The sequence below is a fragment of the Serinus canaria genome, chromosome 1 (assembly GCF_022539315.1).
Source record: "Serinus canaria isolate serCan28SL12 chromosome 1, serCan2020, whole genome shotgun sequence".
Classification (NCBI taxonomy): Eukaryota; Metazoa; Chordata; class Aves; order Passeriformes; family Fringillidae; genus Serinus; species Serinus canaria.
Window position 1 is genome coordinate 87,548,612 of NC_066313.1, and position 15,225 is coordinate 87,563,836.

The following is a 15,225-nucleotide window of genomic DNA, read 5'->3' on the forward strand; positions in this document are numbered from 1 at the left end:
GTACCCGAAGTAGATTTGGTGGTACAGTCCAAGTCTGTGGCACGCCAAGAGTGAATTCCTTTCTCACCAAGCTTGAGGCCAGCATGTGAAAAAGGATAAAGGCAAGGATATGTAACCAAATGATGCACTGTCTAACATAATATAAAGTATGTTTTTCTTCCTCCTTCAGGTGAAGAAGAGAGTACCTCACGGCCTTCTGGGTGGGCTTCGTACCTCCACAGCTGGTCAGGACTTCGATAAAACAGTGGAAACACTGAATCTTTAAAAACATTCCACAACTGCAAAACTGAGAAATCTTACTGTAGATCTCTTGGTGTTGTATCATTGAACTACAGGGTTTTATTTTTGTGTGGTTTTTTCAGCTTTTTTAGGCTCCACTAAGAAAGAAGCCTGCAGTAGCTCTGAAAGATACTTCTATGTTATGCTCTGACAGCAGTGAACTATTTTTCTTGTAAATGTTAAAGCAGATAATAAGAACTATGAGAAGTGACAAATTAATTGCAAATAGTTTGGAAACAGAATTTGTCAACCTGTGATAGTTCTTTTGATATCAGTTTAAAAGTTTGCCCTTATATTAACTGGAATAACTAGAGTTTAGATTTTAAGCATTTTAAAGTGTTTACAGTTGCTTTCACATATCACTGTCAGCTAGCTAATCTGTATGGTTAGTGTTACTCTCTGCACATTTAAGAAATTTAAAATTATTTCCTCTCTTGTGATAGCTACAAAATGTAAGATAGTTAAGAAACAGGGCATTTTCTGCTTTAAAGTTGTCTTTCTTAAATTATTTTGTTTTTGCAGAACATGAAGGCAACAGTTCACAAAATGTAGAGGGTGCAAAAATCTGTATGAAATACAGTGCTTGTCACACCTGGGCATGGTACTATAGTAGAGATTAATGGCATTTATGGAAGCCTTAGGATAGTACTCCAAGACTCAGAGGTCCTAAGTGAGCTGAAGCTTTGTGAGAAAGAGCTTAAGCTAGGGCTTTTTAATCTGAAGTTGGACGTTTGTGGAAAAGACCAGGAAGAAATGTTCCGTTACTGTAACAATGTCTCTAGTTGGATGACAAGAGTACTCATACTGACTTAGTCATAGTGAAGACACTAAAGAATGATTCTGAGCCCACAGGTCAGACTCCTAACATTAACTTCTGAGAGAAAAGAATGAAGCTTTTGTCAATAGATGCATTTTTTTAAATGTTCTAATGACTGAAGATCTTATTCTCTCCATTACCTGTGTGTGTGTACATTGTTTGCACAGATATTTGCACAGATGAGATGGTCTCTGTTCCATTTTACTCAACAGAATGTTATAGGTTTTTCCTGAGAAAAATAAATTTCTGCCATCTCTTCTTCTATTATCAGCACAGCACCTCTTTTTACCTTCAGTGACTTCTCCCTTATACAGTCCATAATGCCTTTCACCATCTTAATTTATTTGTAAGGTTTTAAAAAGCATACACATGTTTGAATCCTGCTTATGTTTAAACCAGAGTCTATCTTTTTGACTCATATTTTCATATCCTCTGTGTTGTATTACAGAGAGTCTTTCCCTAGTACCCATACAAATACTAAATAGGGCTCTTCTGTTCCTACCTGCCTTAGCTCTGAGGAAATGATACTTGTTCCTTTAATATTGCCTTATTTCAGGCTGAGATTAATCTGAACATATGAACAGCAGAATGGCAACATGTTGAGAATAAACTGTTCAATAAGTTTGCTTTTGGTTAAATTTTTTGCTTGTTGTATGTATTTCAGTACACAATCAACAAAGCCAACGGGCTTTATTTAGGTATTTTAATTCCTTTCCACTGTTTTAGGCACTTCTGTTTTCTTCCCCTCCAGTATATATTTTAACTGGAACCTTTATGGTTTGTGCTACTGGGGAAAACATCCTCTGGGAACTTTCAGAACATAGAACTGATCAACAGTAGTGTGAGGGACGAGTCTTTAAGTGTCTGTAGGTAGCAAATAGGAGGCTGTGTTTAGGCTTTCTTGCATTTGCCTTTGGAATGATTTGGACCAGATCTCAGATGCTGGATTCCAACTCCTTATTCAGCTGGATTTGGTTAATGTTACTCAGAAGAATGCCAAAACAGCAACAGGAGAGATTTGAAACATATATAAAAATAAGTGCTCATCATCCTCCTGCTGTGATTTTAACAATGGAAGCCCGTGAGTAGAAGAGTATGGCTTTGTCTCACTTAGTTCACACTCCGTTTGCTGCTGACCTGATTTAGTCTCTGCTATTGCTTAAGAACTGTGACAAGTTCCTCTTAAAATGCACATATTTTAGAACTGTAAATTATTGAACATTGTAAGCTGTGAATAAAGGTGTGCAAGTAACATAGATCACTGGCTGTATGAAATACCAGTTGCCCATTGACTTCTTTCAAGTCTGAGTTGCATGCTCACTGTTTTTAGTAAAACTTGAGGACCGTACTTATGAATGGAGTGAACAACTTGCATTAATATATTTTTTTTACAATGAAAGATATAGAGATCTTAATTAGTATAAAATATTTTAATAACTGTTACTAAACTGTTTTCTGTTGCTAAGATTGCCAGAACTTACCTATATGGCAATAAACTGACTGTAAGAAAATAAAGTTTAACAGACAACTGAGTAAATGGCATAGAAGAAAGTGAACTGGAAACAGGATTATTTTGCATAGAGAACTTTTTACATGTCATATATTTGCATTTTAATGTACAGCATTGTAGCTGTGATTTGCTTTCAAAAAACAGTTTAAAGTTTTAACTAGTACTGCTGCTTCTTGATATAGTGTGGTGCTCTTTTTTGGAAGAGCACTGTGCTGACTTTGCTTTCTGGTTCTTTTTGTTTTCTTTACAGTGCCACATTTATTAGAATGTTTCACAGAAAATATCACCTTTGCCCAAAATGTTTATAAGCTTTAGACTGATTTTTATCTTCAACAGCCTGCCTTCAGTCCAAGCATTGGGAGAGTGTAATAATAATAATAGTAATAATTATAATAGTAATTCTGCTGTCACTATACAGATTATATATTAAGTAAAAACCAAAAATGGCAGTGATTCAGCATTCCCAAACCTGCACTATGGCTGAATTTTCAGCTGTCTTAATGCTGACTTAGAAATGGGTTACATGTCTTTCATTTTCCCTTTACCCAGAAGGGAGATTCATCTCTGCAAGCAAAAAGTGCTCCAGCTGAAAGACAGGAAGATCAGAACTTGTCAGACTGTTGAATAGATGTGGCCAGTTGAATCTGGGGTTCAGGATGGCCAAAGGGAACCATGTTAGAAATTATACACAGGAATGTAAGGTTGCTTTTTTTCTTTCATGACTCTCCTTCCCCAAAGTATAACTGTGAGAATACAGGGTTATATTATTTCCTAGATTGAAATCCCCTTTGTCTATATCCCTCCATCTATTTGCTGTGATAAGAGATGATATATTATGAAATTGTGGAGGAATGCCTAAAAATTCTCCTTACTTTGTACTAAGTGACTTGAAACCAGCCTAAACATACAAGCTTCATTTGGCTTATGCCTTAGCTTCACCCAGTACACCAATACTTCCTAAACTATCTGCCAGTTCTACTGTTGTTGGTACGGTGAAAATATCTCACTTAGAAGTCTTGCAAATAGCAGCCACCACTCACAAGCTGAGAAACCAAATGTATGAAGAGATAAAAATATATTTGTTGTAGTAATTTCAAACTTGCTAGTCTGGATAGATAAGTATTTTGTTTGGAAATATGTTTTTGGTGGCCTTTTCTTGTGGCCATCACTTCAATAAAATTCACCTTTACTCAACAGAGTGACTTTTTTTTGCATGAATGCCTGTTCTTACCTGAGAAAATGCTACTCAGGTGCAAGGTAGAAAACAAGGACTATCTACCATTGTACTGAAGAGATTTTATGGATCTGGTATAGGATCCACAGCCTGTACTTTGGAAGGCATCTACAGCAATGAATTATTTTGGGTGAACAGAAAAGAAATTTATTTGTTAAAAAAAAAAAAATTAAAAGCTGATTTAAATGACTTCAAATGTGTTACTAGATTGTCACCAGCAATCTGACAATATTAGACATGAAGGAGAGGAGGGTTGCAGAAGCTGTTAATGGTCTTATTAGCAGGATTGCACTTAGAGTGTTTGAGTACTAACTACCTTATAATCAGCACGCATTTCTAATTGCACTCAACTTTGAAATGGTCATAATTACCTCTTCCCTAATAGGCCGTGATAATTTTTCTTTATCTGCATAATTGTCCAAGTGCAAAGATTACAAGCTCGGTGGATGAAGAGGTGCTTGGTTTGATTTAAGCAAGGGTTTGGTGTGTTTATTTCTTGCCAACCATTTTCCTTAGACCATGCATATTACACAAATATGGGGTCAGAGAGGGGATCATAAACTATGAAAAGAAGACATAATAAATGGATATAAGGGTCAAAAAAGAGAGCCTGATACCTGCAGTCAACTTCTAACAGCTTTCACATGTTTATATATGCTATAGGGAAGGGAAATAATAATCTGACTGCTTTTTAAAGAATTTGATTAAAATTTATCATATGGTTGTGAAAGGATGAGAAGATGCATCTTAGATTCAGGAACTTTCTTCCTTTCCTTCCTGTCCTGTGTTTCTTAGGCTCATTCTGAGGATTCACGCTGGATTGAATAGTGAGGACTGAGAGTAGTAAAACAAGTATGGAAATGATCAGTTACTGCTACAACAAATCAGCATGCCTTGGTATTGGCAATTTTAGTTGTTGTTGTTGTCAGCCTAAAGGCTTCTTAAGAATCCAAGGTAAATGTAATCAGTGTCAAAAACAGTGTGCTCTTTTGGGCATGGACACAGTCCCAGTCCTCCCACAGAATCCTTTGAAAGTGTTTTAAATTGATAGACACTGGATAGAAGCTGTGTACAAGCATAGGCTTTAAGTGGGGTTTATTGTTTCATTGCCTGAAAATCGAAGCTTGTTCTGAGAACACTCAAACTGTTTCCGGAGGGGAGGTACATATTAGCTCTTGGCTCTCTTGCCCTTTGCAGCATGCAGAGCATCTCAAAAATAAAAAGCATAGAAACCATTACAGACCTTCCGAAAAAGGCTTTTACCCAAATGCTGTTTTACTGTTATTACTCCCCTTTGTGGAGTTAAGTTGCTGATGCTCAGCATTACTCTTGCCAAGGGAGAAGGCCAATCGCATCATTTTGGCTTCAGCATCCACATATTTCTACAGACTGGTTAATGTTCCTTTCACATCTAGTCACAGCATTGGCTTAAACCTGCAGCTGTAGCAGTCCAGGTGAAGCTGCTCACCTTTGCAAGGGACCAGGTGTGTGGTCCCTCTGCTCCAGGGGCAGAGGGCTACAGCCTCTGCAAGAGGGAAGAAAGCAGATGGTGGTGATAGAAACCCTAAACAGTTCCTGTTATTGATGTGGCAGCTCTCTGTCCCTGCCCTGAGTACCCACCAGCCTTTCTCTTGGAAACTGGTTAAACCAGTTGATTGCAGTGGTGGGGGATAGTGGATATCTTGCAGAAAGAGGATTTTCAGAAAAAGCAGAAAAGCTAAGGATAGGTTTTGTAACATTCTGGGAAAGATGGTAATTGCAGTGACAAAAAGCTTGAAATATAAAAATTACACACTTTTACTATAAAAAATGAGAGTAATACCATGATCTCCAGGAGTCATTATTTCTTAAAATAAGAACCTGTTTTGTGGTGCTGCTGTAAGTTTTTTCTTTAGCCTTTACTGTGTCTGCACAAGTACCAATCTTGTCATGAAGCAGAAATTTATGCTGCTAAATATGGAATTTTATTGATAAATTTTGCAGAAGCTTGAGATTGATCAATGAAATTTATATCCTTGGTTTTGCAGTCTCCTTCCCTCTTCCAAGAAAAAGTGATGCCGAATATGCTAGGTGTGTCTAAAATGCCTGAAGTAGAAATCTGACTTCTTTTATATGGATGTTAGAATGATCACTAAAATGTCTTCCAGTATTCTGAGCAAACTACATATTGTTTTTAATAATAGCAATGTTTTTAGAGATATCAAATAGTAGTCAAAACTTATTTATTTAGTTGTTTAGTGGAGTTAATAATGTGAAACCTAAATGATTTTTCACCCATTAATTCATTAACAGCTTTGCTAAGAATATTTATCTAGACACACCATGTTGAAAAATTATTCCTACTTACATGCTTGAAGTTTCCTTCCCTGTTGCTTTAGCTTCGTAGCTTTGGAGGTGTGGCATGAACACTGACAGTTTACAGTTTAAATCCATTGATTATATTAAGGTAAACAACCATGGGGCTGCTCTGCTAACAGGCTTTCAGAGTCACAGTAGGCTTAGATTGGATATTAGAATGAAATTCTTTACTGTGAGGGTGGTGAGGCCCTGGAACAGTTTCCCAGAGAAGCTGTGGATGTCCCATCCCTTGAAGTATTCAAAGCCAGGCTGGATGGGGCTCTGAGTAGCCTGGTCTAGTACAGGACATCCCTGCCTGTGGCAGGGGGGTTGGAACTGCGTGATCCTTACAACCCAAACCATTCTATGAATCTACCATCAGCCTGAAAGTTCTGGAAGAAAGCAAAAGCTCGAGCAAATAGCACAGTTAGAAGTTATGTACTCATGTCTCTTCATACCCTTCTGCCAAAATCATAAAATACTTTTTCATTTCTAGAAAAAGAACTTGATGTAAACATGCTGATATTAGTGATTAGAGACAGGCAGTCAAATTCTTTGACCAAGCAGCTGCCTTCTCATCTGTCCTCAATAACCCCAGGCCTAAAATAATGGCCAATACTGCTTGTTCAATGTCAGCAAAGCTGATCATGCATTTAGCTCTGAATAGGTAAAGGCCCTGTGCTGTCACTAGAGTGACAGAATCATTTAGGTTGAAGAAGACCTCAAAGATCAAAGAGTCCAGTTGTTAACCTGGCACTGCTGAGTCCATGTCACTACAGTGTCACTGCCAGGTGCAGTACAATAAGTTTGGTATTTCAATAGTGATGGAAAATGTAAAGTAGTCTGGAAACAGAACATCAAAAGCATATGCCGACTTAAAACTGCATTTTACTCTGGGCTTAAAGGGAGAGATGAGAGTAAAAAAACCCCAGCATTAATTTTGTGATTAATATGCTGGTCTGGAGACATGGAGTCCAAATTCCCTGCTTTGCCACATGCTTCCTTTGTGAATTTAATTTCAGCGTCTCTGTCTCTATTTCCTGACTTGCCTGCTGGGGATAATGGCACTTCTGTACCTGCTGCCAAGTACATTAGCAGCAGAATGTTAAACTTTGTGGTGGGTTTTTAAGCTGAAATAAATAAGCAGATTACCATATTTTTTTTAAACTGCATAGGAAGAAAATCGTCAGAGGCTGCATTATAATGGCATGGAAGGAATGATCTCCTTACGAGTCTGTGGTGTGTGTTTTGTGAATCCTATTAAATTACTTGCTTGAGTATTCTGGTCTGAATTTTACAAGTTAATTAGAATGCCAGCATGGTCTAATACTATGTAATGGATAATTAATAACAATTAAGAATTGTTATTTCTGTTGTAAAGCAAGACAAAACAGCCCCCAAGGCGCAAACTTGCTGCAAAGTGCAGACAGTCTAGGGAGGGAAACTGTGAAACTGAATTCCTGGCTTTTCTTGGTACTTAGCGTTTCCAAAAGCTGCTAGTACTTAGTGTTTGGCATTTGTACATGTTTGGGGAAGGCTCTGCCACTCTCTATGAGAATGCCTTTGCTACTTTGAGATTATATTGCTAGCAGACCAGGCTTTAGGGATCTCATCTTTAAAAGCCCTGGGAAGCTGTACATGATGCAATTCACTCGCTGTTAAATCCATTAAAGTGCCCTCCAAAGGAAGCGCCACAACGGCTGCGCTTGTTGGCTGGCTCTGCCTGTTAATTATTTCCAGAATTCACTGGTTTGAAGTTTGCGGCCCTGGTAGTTGTACACCTGCCCAGCCACCTCCCTGCCCTTCCAGGCTGTGCCCTTCCAGAGGTGCTGCTCTTTAGCAGCCAGGGACAGGCACCTCATACCGCTCCCCAGGAGGATCAGCAATGAGAGAGATCCGGGAATCCTTGCAGACAAGCTGAGGTTAATTAAAGACATTCATGAAGCTGCCTACAAGTAATGGCAGACTGCCCAAAGCAGATTAGAAAAACCCAAAAGGGTTGTATTACCTTCAGCTGGCACAGAATGAGTACTTACTTATTTAGATGATATGAGGAAACTTTGCTGATAGACTCATGAAAATGGGTGGGTGTTTTGGGGTTTGGTTTGGTTATTTTTGCTGTTTTTTTTTTTTTTTTTTAATTGAGGAGGGGTAGTGCAATTGGTTTTTCAACATAATCACACCATTGTTGAGGTTGGCAGGTAGCTCTGGAGATCACTTGTCCAATCTCTCTGTTCAAGCATGGCTACCTACAACCAGATTCCTAGGATCACATCTAGATGGCTATGGAGTAGGTACTTCAAAGGTGGCAACTCCACAGACAACCTCTGCCAGTGTTCAGTCACTCTCACAGCGAAAATTTCCCTGCTGTTCAGATGGAACCTCCTATATCTAAGTTTCTTTCCCCTGCCTCTGTTCCTGTCACTGGATTCCAATGAAAAGATAATGGCTTTGTCCTCCTTTTACCCTCTCTTTTCAGATATTTTTACTAATTGGAATGATTTCTCTGAGCCTTCTCTTCTTCAGGCTGAGCAGTCCTAGCTCTCTGTCTCTCCTCACAGGAGAGGTGCTCTAGTCTCTAAAAAATATCAGTGACCATTTGATGGGCTCTTTCCAGTAAGTCCATATCTCTCTTGTACTGGGAAGCCCAGAACTAGGCTCAGCCCTCCAGGTGTGGCTTGACCAATGCCGAGTAAAGGAGAAGGATCACATCCCCCTCTTCTGGCATATCATCCTTTCCCTTTTCATCCATATACTCTATTTTCCTCTTTATGCAAAAATGTATTCCCTGTGATGCTAAAGTCTTGCTATGTTTGATTCCTCTTCTTGGCAAGCAAAACTGAACCCTGCCAAGGAGAAAAATAACAAATAAACAAACAGAAGTACTACAGACAGTCTGTTTTTCTACAGCTGTAGTCCTCTCTAGAGCCATGCTTCTGGCACTGCCATCAAATACCTTTAGTGCATCATAGTCCTTAAAAAATACATTCTTTTCCTGGTTCTGATGGATACCTAAGTAGATGTGCTCCATGTTTGAATTATTGCTTCTGATCTGTGCTCACTTCATCCCTGTCTATGCTGATCTTCACTGGCTTAACATATTCCTTCGGTCTGTCTTCTTGGACCCTTATAGATATTTCCTTAATCCTGGCAGGCAAATATTTGCATTTTTCATTCCAACCCGCCACTTCCTTGTTCTGATATTAAGGACAGCAATGGGTGGCGATACAGACAGCTCAATAATACCACCTGTTCTGCTATGCTCCTTTCATTTGTCCATAGTCTGCCTTCGAACCTTCCCTGATTTGGAATGAGGTCGCTTCTCTCCAAGTAGAAGGTTTGGCAGCATTGGAGGTAACTTTCTTACATTTACTTTATAAATTTCTGAGCCTGAGCGAGGTGCTAGTCTTTCCCCACACCGTTGCTTATTAATGCTGTTACACGCTTAAATAATTTAAACCGGACTCTGGCTCCAGCAAAACTCACCTACGCGTATTTGGCTCCCCAAGGTGTGGCGAATCTTTCTTGCTACAAACTATCCTGCGCTACCCAGTGTAGGAAACAGTGAAAATACTTGGAATTGTCTTGACAGCAATTTTTGGTTCTGAAAAAAAAAAAAAAAAAAAAAAAAAGCCGAAAAACACGAAACCAGCCGCAGCCTCTCCCAGGAGGCAAGGCACCAATTTCACATAACTCTGCGGGGCGCTCCGGCCGCCGCATCTCCCGCAGGGCTGACAGAGCGGACGACCCCTCCCGCGGGCCCAGCGGGAAGCACATGGGGAAGGGGGACTTCAACTCTGGGCAGTGACTCCCGTCCGCTTCTCGTGCAGGGCAGGGAGAGCCCACCTCCCGGCGGTGCCTGCCCTCTTTCCCGGCCGGGAGCGGTGCGATCCCACCTCCCTGCGGCGCTGCCCTCTTTCCCCGCGCGGGGGCGCAGCGGGCGGGGCGCGGCGCGGGCGGAGCGCGCCCCCCGGCGGCGGGCGGTGCCGGCGGGGCCGCCCAGCGCCATTACCGCGGCCCGGCGAGGCCCCGCCCGCCGCCGGTGGGGAGCGCTTGGCGGGAGCGGCGGGAGCGGCGGCCGCCGGGATGCTGGGGGTGGCGGCGGCAGCGGCGGCGGGGATCAACGGTAACAGGTAGGAGAGGCGCAGGGGCCGCCCGCGCCGTCCCGTCCCGCCTCCCGCGGCGGGCGGCTGCCGAGGGCGGCGCTTTGTCTCGGCCGGGCCGCTGTCACCGGCTGCTGCCCGAGCGAGGCGCTTTCCCGCTGCTCCCGCGGGCGCCGCCGGGGTCGGGCTGGGGTCCCGCCGAGGGCACGGGGCGCCTGCAGCCGTGCAGGTTGTCGCTGCGGCTCCCCCTGTGAAGTGTGCGTTCCACGGGGAAACTTTTCCCCGTCCCGGCAGCCGCGGGAGCCGCAGCGAGGGGCACTGCAGGAATCCCTTCTCTCCGCAATCCCCTCCTCGGCGTTCGGCGCTCGCTCGGAGCGCTGGGGCGGGCCCTGTGCCCTTGTTGCAGCGATCGGGAAAAACACCCAGAGCTGGGGCTCGCACGTCCCGGGAGCGGCGTGAGCGCTGTCTGATGCCTAGTGCATTAAAATGTCCTGGGCGGGTGGTGGCTCTATTAAAAGCATCATACTAAATAACCTCGGGTGTGGATGTGGTGAGATTCGTGATGTTTTATGCATATCCCATAATTAGCGAGCAGTCCTATCTTGGGGACGGGTTAATGGGGTGGGCTACCGAAAGCAAAGGCTGCTCTGCTCATTTGCTCAGCGTTTCAAAGCTTCGCCCTGTGCAGTTGTTTCTTGGGAAGAAATGGCCCTAATTAAAGCACTTGGCAAACTGTTGTGCTAATAGGTCAAAACCTGGAGCTGAGGGAAGGAAAAAGACTGATATTGTAGCTGACTTGGACTGCAGGTACAGGACGGCTGCTGGCATACAAACTTTAGCCTGTCTAAAGACTGCCTTATCTTTCCTGCACCCGACTTCTCCTGCAGGCTCCTTCAGCTCTCCGCCATACCTTTGGAAGAAAGCTGTGGCAATCGCCAAGTCAGGCTGAGTTTGGGCTACAGAGATGCCATCCTGGGCAAGGTCAGCTAGCTTTGCTCCCAGGGTCAGTGCTCTGATGTCCTGGGCAGGATCTCACCAGCCTTGACCAGTTTTTGCTCCAGTTGCAGTGCAGCCACATGCTTAGAAAAACATGATAATGTGATTCAGGTGTCCATATGTATTGCGGGTAACTGTTTTTTCTTCAAATGTTCCAGCAGCCACTCGCTTTCATGGTGGGTGGTAGATGCTTCCAGGCCAGGATTCTTTCTGCATTCCTGAAAGTGGCCGAGCTGTCAGTATTTGTGCCGCCAGCGTCAGTCGGTCGCGACTGCGCGGAGCTCTGTGTCTTTCAGCCCCACGCAGGTGCTCCGGCTGAGCCGCCTCTTTGGCCAGGTAAACAGAGCAATTGCATATTTGGCATCTGTTCTGCTGAAGTTGTCAGGGAGTGGGCCAGCTGCCCTGCTGGTACACGCTTCCGAGGATATGAGCTAAGCTACACCCCTGGCACAGTGAGGGATTTTGGGACAAAGTCAGACTAGAGCCCCCGCTTGCAGAAACTTGCAGAGATGGAGAAGCAGGGAGGTTACCTGCAGCAGCATGCGGCTGGCCAGCTCTTCCTGGGAAACCCTGGTGGCAGCAGAGCCATCCAGGGTATAGCTGGTGGCTCAAGCATCCTTTCACAGCAGCAGGAGCAATCATGCTGCCTCCTGGCCAAGCAAATCCTCCCGTGGCTGGGAGTCAGCCTGGAGTCCTGCTGCTGCTGGTGTGCCCCAAATAAAAACTGTTTGCCCAGTAAAGGCTGGATGTGGGGCCCCTTGGCTAAACTGGCTGCCTTTGTCTGTTCCTCTCACCATTCTTTTAGGGTGAATGGTTGTATGGGGGACAAGGGGCTGTGCTGTGTTTGGGAAGTGGAGGTGCTCTGGGGTTCACTTGTCACTGAAGCTTGGCTTGAGGGAGCAGATGGAGGTGCCAGCCAGGACAGCAGGGCTGCTCATCTGGTGGGGTGGCACAGTGGCAAGAGGCTGTGGAGTCAGCTCCTTCAGAGGGGGTTTTCTATAGACTATTCCAGTCCTCTAAAGTCAAAACAAAAGGGTAGGGCTCTTGGAAGATGTATTTTGATTTTGTAAAATACAAGAAGGAAAATTAAAAATTGGTGTGTTTTCTTGTTTTGATTCTTTGGGTTTAAAAAACCCAATAAAAATGTGACTATCTCATACAAACCTACTTTTTGACAAAATGTAATGTGATCTCAAAGGCCTCCACGAGCTGAAATTCCCAAGGGGTTTTGTATCTTGACTTTTGGGTCTGATTTAGAGAGTTTAAGTGATCTGAGTTTTGGTGAAGAAAACAAAAAAGGAAAGAATGAACTGAGGTCTCTCTAGATTTGGTACACAGAAAAGCAGCAGACATCTGGTCAGCAGGTATGCCCAAGGAAATAGTCTTCTTTTTAACTTTTTTTTCCCTCCCCCTTTGTTTTATGGACGCTTTTTGAACTTGAGTCACTCATGTGGCTTTTGTTTTGCAACTAGAGGAACTTGGAGGCTGGTGCTGTCACTTGAACAGTCCTTACTGAGGCACAGCTTTCTCACTCAGAATCACACTGGGAGACCAGACTCTGTCGTGGAAGAGAGGGATGTGGGTAAGGAGGGATGTGCAGAGGGTTGATGCTGTGTAGTGGTGGGCTGTTCAGGATTGCTTGATGTGCTGCTTGAGCTGATAGCTCGTGGCAATGCCTGCTTGCTTTATAAATGTCCTCTGGATGTTGTAGGCAGCTTTTTCAGCTGGTTGTGCTGAACTCATCTTGATGTGTTATCATTGGAATAAGTTTCATATGTGGTTCTGAGAAAAACATTAGCTTCTCTGTTCAGAGCCATTATTATCTTTAGCTTTTGTAGCTCCTAGAACAAACAGAGTTTTTCTTTGTAGCAAGAATTACAGGCCAGCATGCAGCAAAATACTGGAAAAAGCCAGGTCTTCCACTCCAAGTATAACTGCACTTGAAAAACTAGTCCAGACTCATTGGATTTACAGTTCTTATTCCACTATGGACTGTGAAGCTGAAAAAGGGGGCACTTCATGGTGTTGCTGGCTCTCATAGGGGATTCTAAATAAGAAGCTAAATGTGGTGCTGCAGTTTGGTCTCAGTTGTAGTGCACAGGTCTTTTCCTTAGAACTTGCTCCATACGGTTACTGAAGGGGAACCATTAATGGTCTGCAATATACAGAGGGTGGTTTGCACAGTTAACAAATTCTTTGTCAAGTTGCAGTGAAATATTTATTATTGGAACACTTAAGGCAATCTTTTCAGCTCCTGCAATTGTGGCTTCATGTTGTGTGTTAGGTTACACATCCTGATTTGTCTATGCTTTGTTCTCCTCTGAAGCCCAGTTCAAAAGTTTTTCATTCTATAGCATAATGCAATCTCTTATGACTTTTCAATATAGGGAAGCTTTAATTATTAGCTGTGCTAAAAGCAGCTTGATAGTCAGTGGGGAAATTACTCACGTCAGGCTTTTCCATGATGGGGAGTGCTGATGACAGGGAAAATGAAACTGACAGTCACATTTTCATAGCCAAAGCCTTCCCTTGTCTAAGCTATGCCTAGTGTGAACCAAGCAGCCATGTACGTGGTCTGCTGTTCCTGTCGTGCTGGGATGTGCTACAGAGCACGTCACCCTTAACAGCCTGTGCAGAAGTGCTGCTCTTGGGGCAGAAAGGGTGAAAGGTCCTAACTCAGTCTGACAATTAGGGAAAATGTAGCAGGGGACTGTGCCCTGGGGTTAATATTTTTTTTCCAATTAGGATGCTTCTTTGCAATTATTTTGGCATTTTCCTTCCTGTGGTGTGTGTGTCTTTATGAAAATGCTGACCTCTGTTTTTTAAGCAGATAGAAGCGGGGGGGGGGGGGGGGAAGGTCAGGATACTGTAATTTCCTCGTAATTACTATGGTTTTGTGTACCATAGCAACTCTTTATGTCAAACAGTTTGGTGAATTTGTCTCAGCATCTGGAGGCTGTCAGCAAAATGCAGGATGCCAGAAGCTGATAGTGTGGCCAATGACAAACTATGGACAAAGTGGACCTCCTCTGCAGCCTGTTCCTCTGCCAAAATGGCATAGTCTGGAGCACCCTATAGTGCATGAAAAATAACATTACAACATGGTTGGCACCCAGGAGAAGGTTTTATGCTCTGCATTTTTCATATTGATTGCTTTTCTTTATGTGTTAAATAAGAAGTTCTTGAATTCCAGCTTGGATGATCCTTCTTTTCACCGCTTTTTGATTTATTAGAAAACCTCACCAGCCACTTCTGTAGAATTCAGTGAGAAGGTGGGTCTTTAATCATGTGGATTTAAGGTTGTTTCAAACACTGTTTGCATTAAATAGTTTGAAGAACTGAGAATGCACTGGTGGGTGTTGTCTGAGTGAAATCTAAACTGGTGTAAAGAGTAGAGTTAAAACCGGGGGGGGGATATTTCTTGCAGCATGGGTGGGGAGTTGATGTGGATTGTCTGGGGAGCTAAGGCATTGTAATGACTTTATGAACATTTCCTGGGTGGCCAGAGCAGCATGGAGTAGCTGCTGTGCTCAAAATTAAAAGAGTTTTCTGTATTAATATGTTGTTTTATTGTAGATGGGGGCACTGGGAAAGACCACAGCAAAGCAATGCAGTAATGCCTGCAAATATTTGGGAGGCAACAACATGGCAAACTGGCTTCAGTCCAGGCCCCACATTGACATTCAGCAGCTGTGGGATTGATGTGGGGAGAGGGAACCACGAAGAGAATTAGTTTCAAATCCACTCTGGGAGGGGAAAAAAGGGACCTTGATAATTTGCAAGGACTCTTTTGTGGGGGCCTGGCCATCCCCACCAGGGCTGGGTGCTGCCTGGCTGAGGCAATGAACTGGTTGGGGATGCTGTGGTTCTGCCTCCTGCCTCGCAGAACCACAGCATCCCTGAGCCCTCCTCTGGTGTCTCCTGGCACACTCCACCTCTGATTTGGGAA

General features: G+C 43.3%; 2 protein-coding genes across 5 annotated transcripts in view; both read left to right on the forward strand.

Annotated features, from left to right (window-relative positions):
* Positions 1-3,800, forward strand: part of GCC2 (GRIP and coiled-coil domain containing 2) — a 30,715-nt gene extending 26,915 nt beyond the window's left edge. Inside the window, exon 23 of the mRNA XM_030234258.2 lies at positions 170-3,800. Coding sequence (XP_030090118.1) covers positions 170-240 — 71 coding nt within the window. The 3' untranslated portion in view covers positions 241-3,800. The remainder of the gene's footprint in view (positions 1-169) is intronic.
* Positions 3,801-10,205: 6,405 nt separating this feature from the next.
* The window catches only part of LIMS1 (LIM zinc finger domain containing 1), a 68,245-nt gene continuing 63,225 nt past the window's right edge, over positions 10,206-15,225 (forward strand). The window contains exon 1 of one of the 4 annotated variants that reach the window (XM_050981162.1): positions 10,206-10,310. In XM_050981162.1, the coding sequence (XP_050837119.1) occupies positions 10,264-10,310 (47 nt within the window). In that variant the 5' untranslated portion in view covers positions 10,206-10,263. Of the gene's footprint in view, positions 10,311-11,438; positions 11,613-12,773; positions 12,859-15,225 lie in introns of those variants that run through there. The other 3 variants (XM_050981193.1, XM_018908939.3, XM_030234894.2) reach the window with 3 other exon arrangements.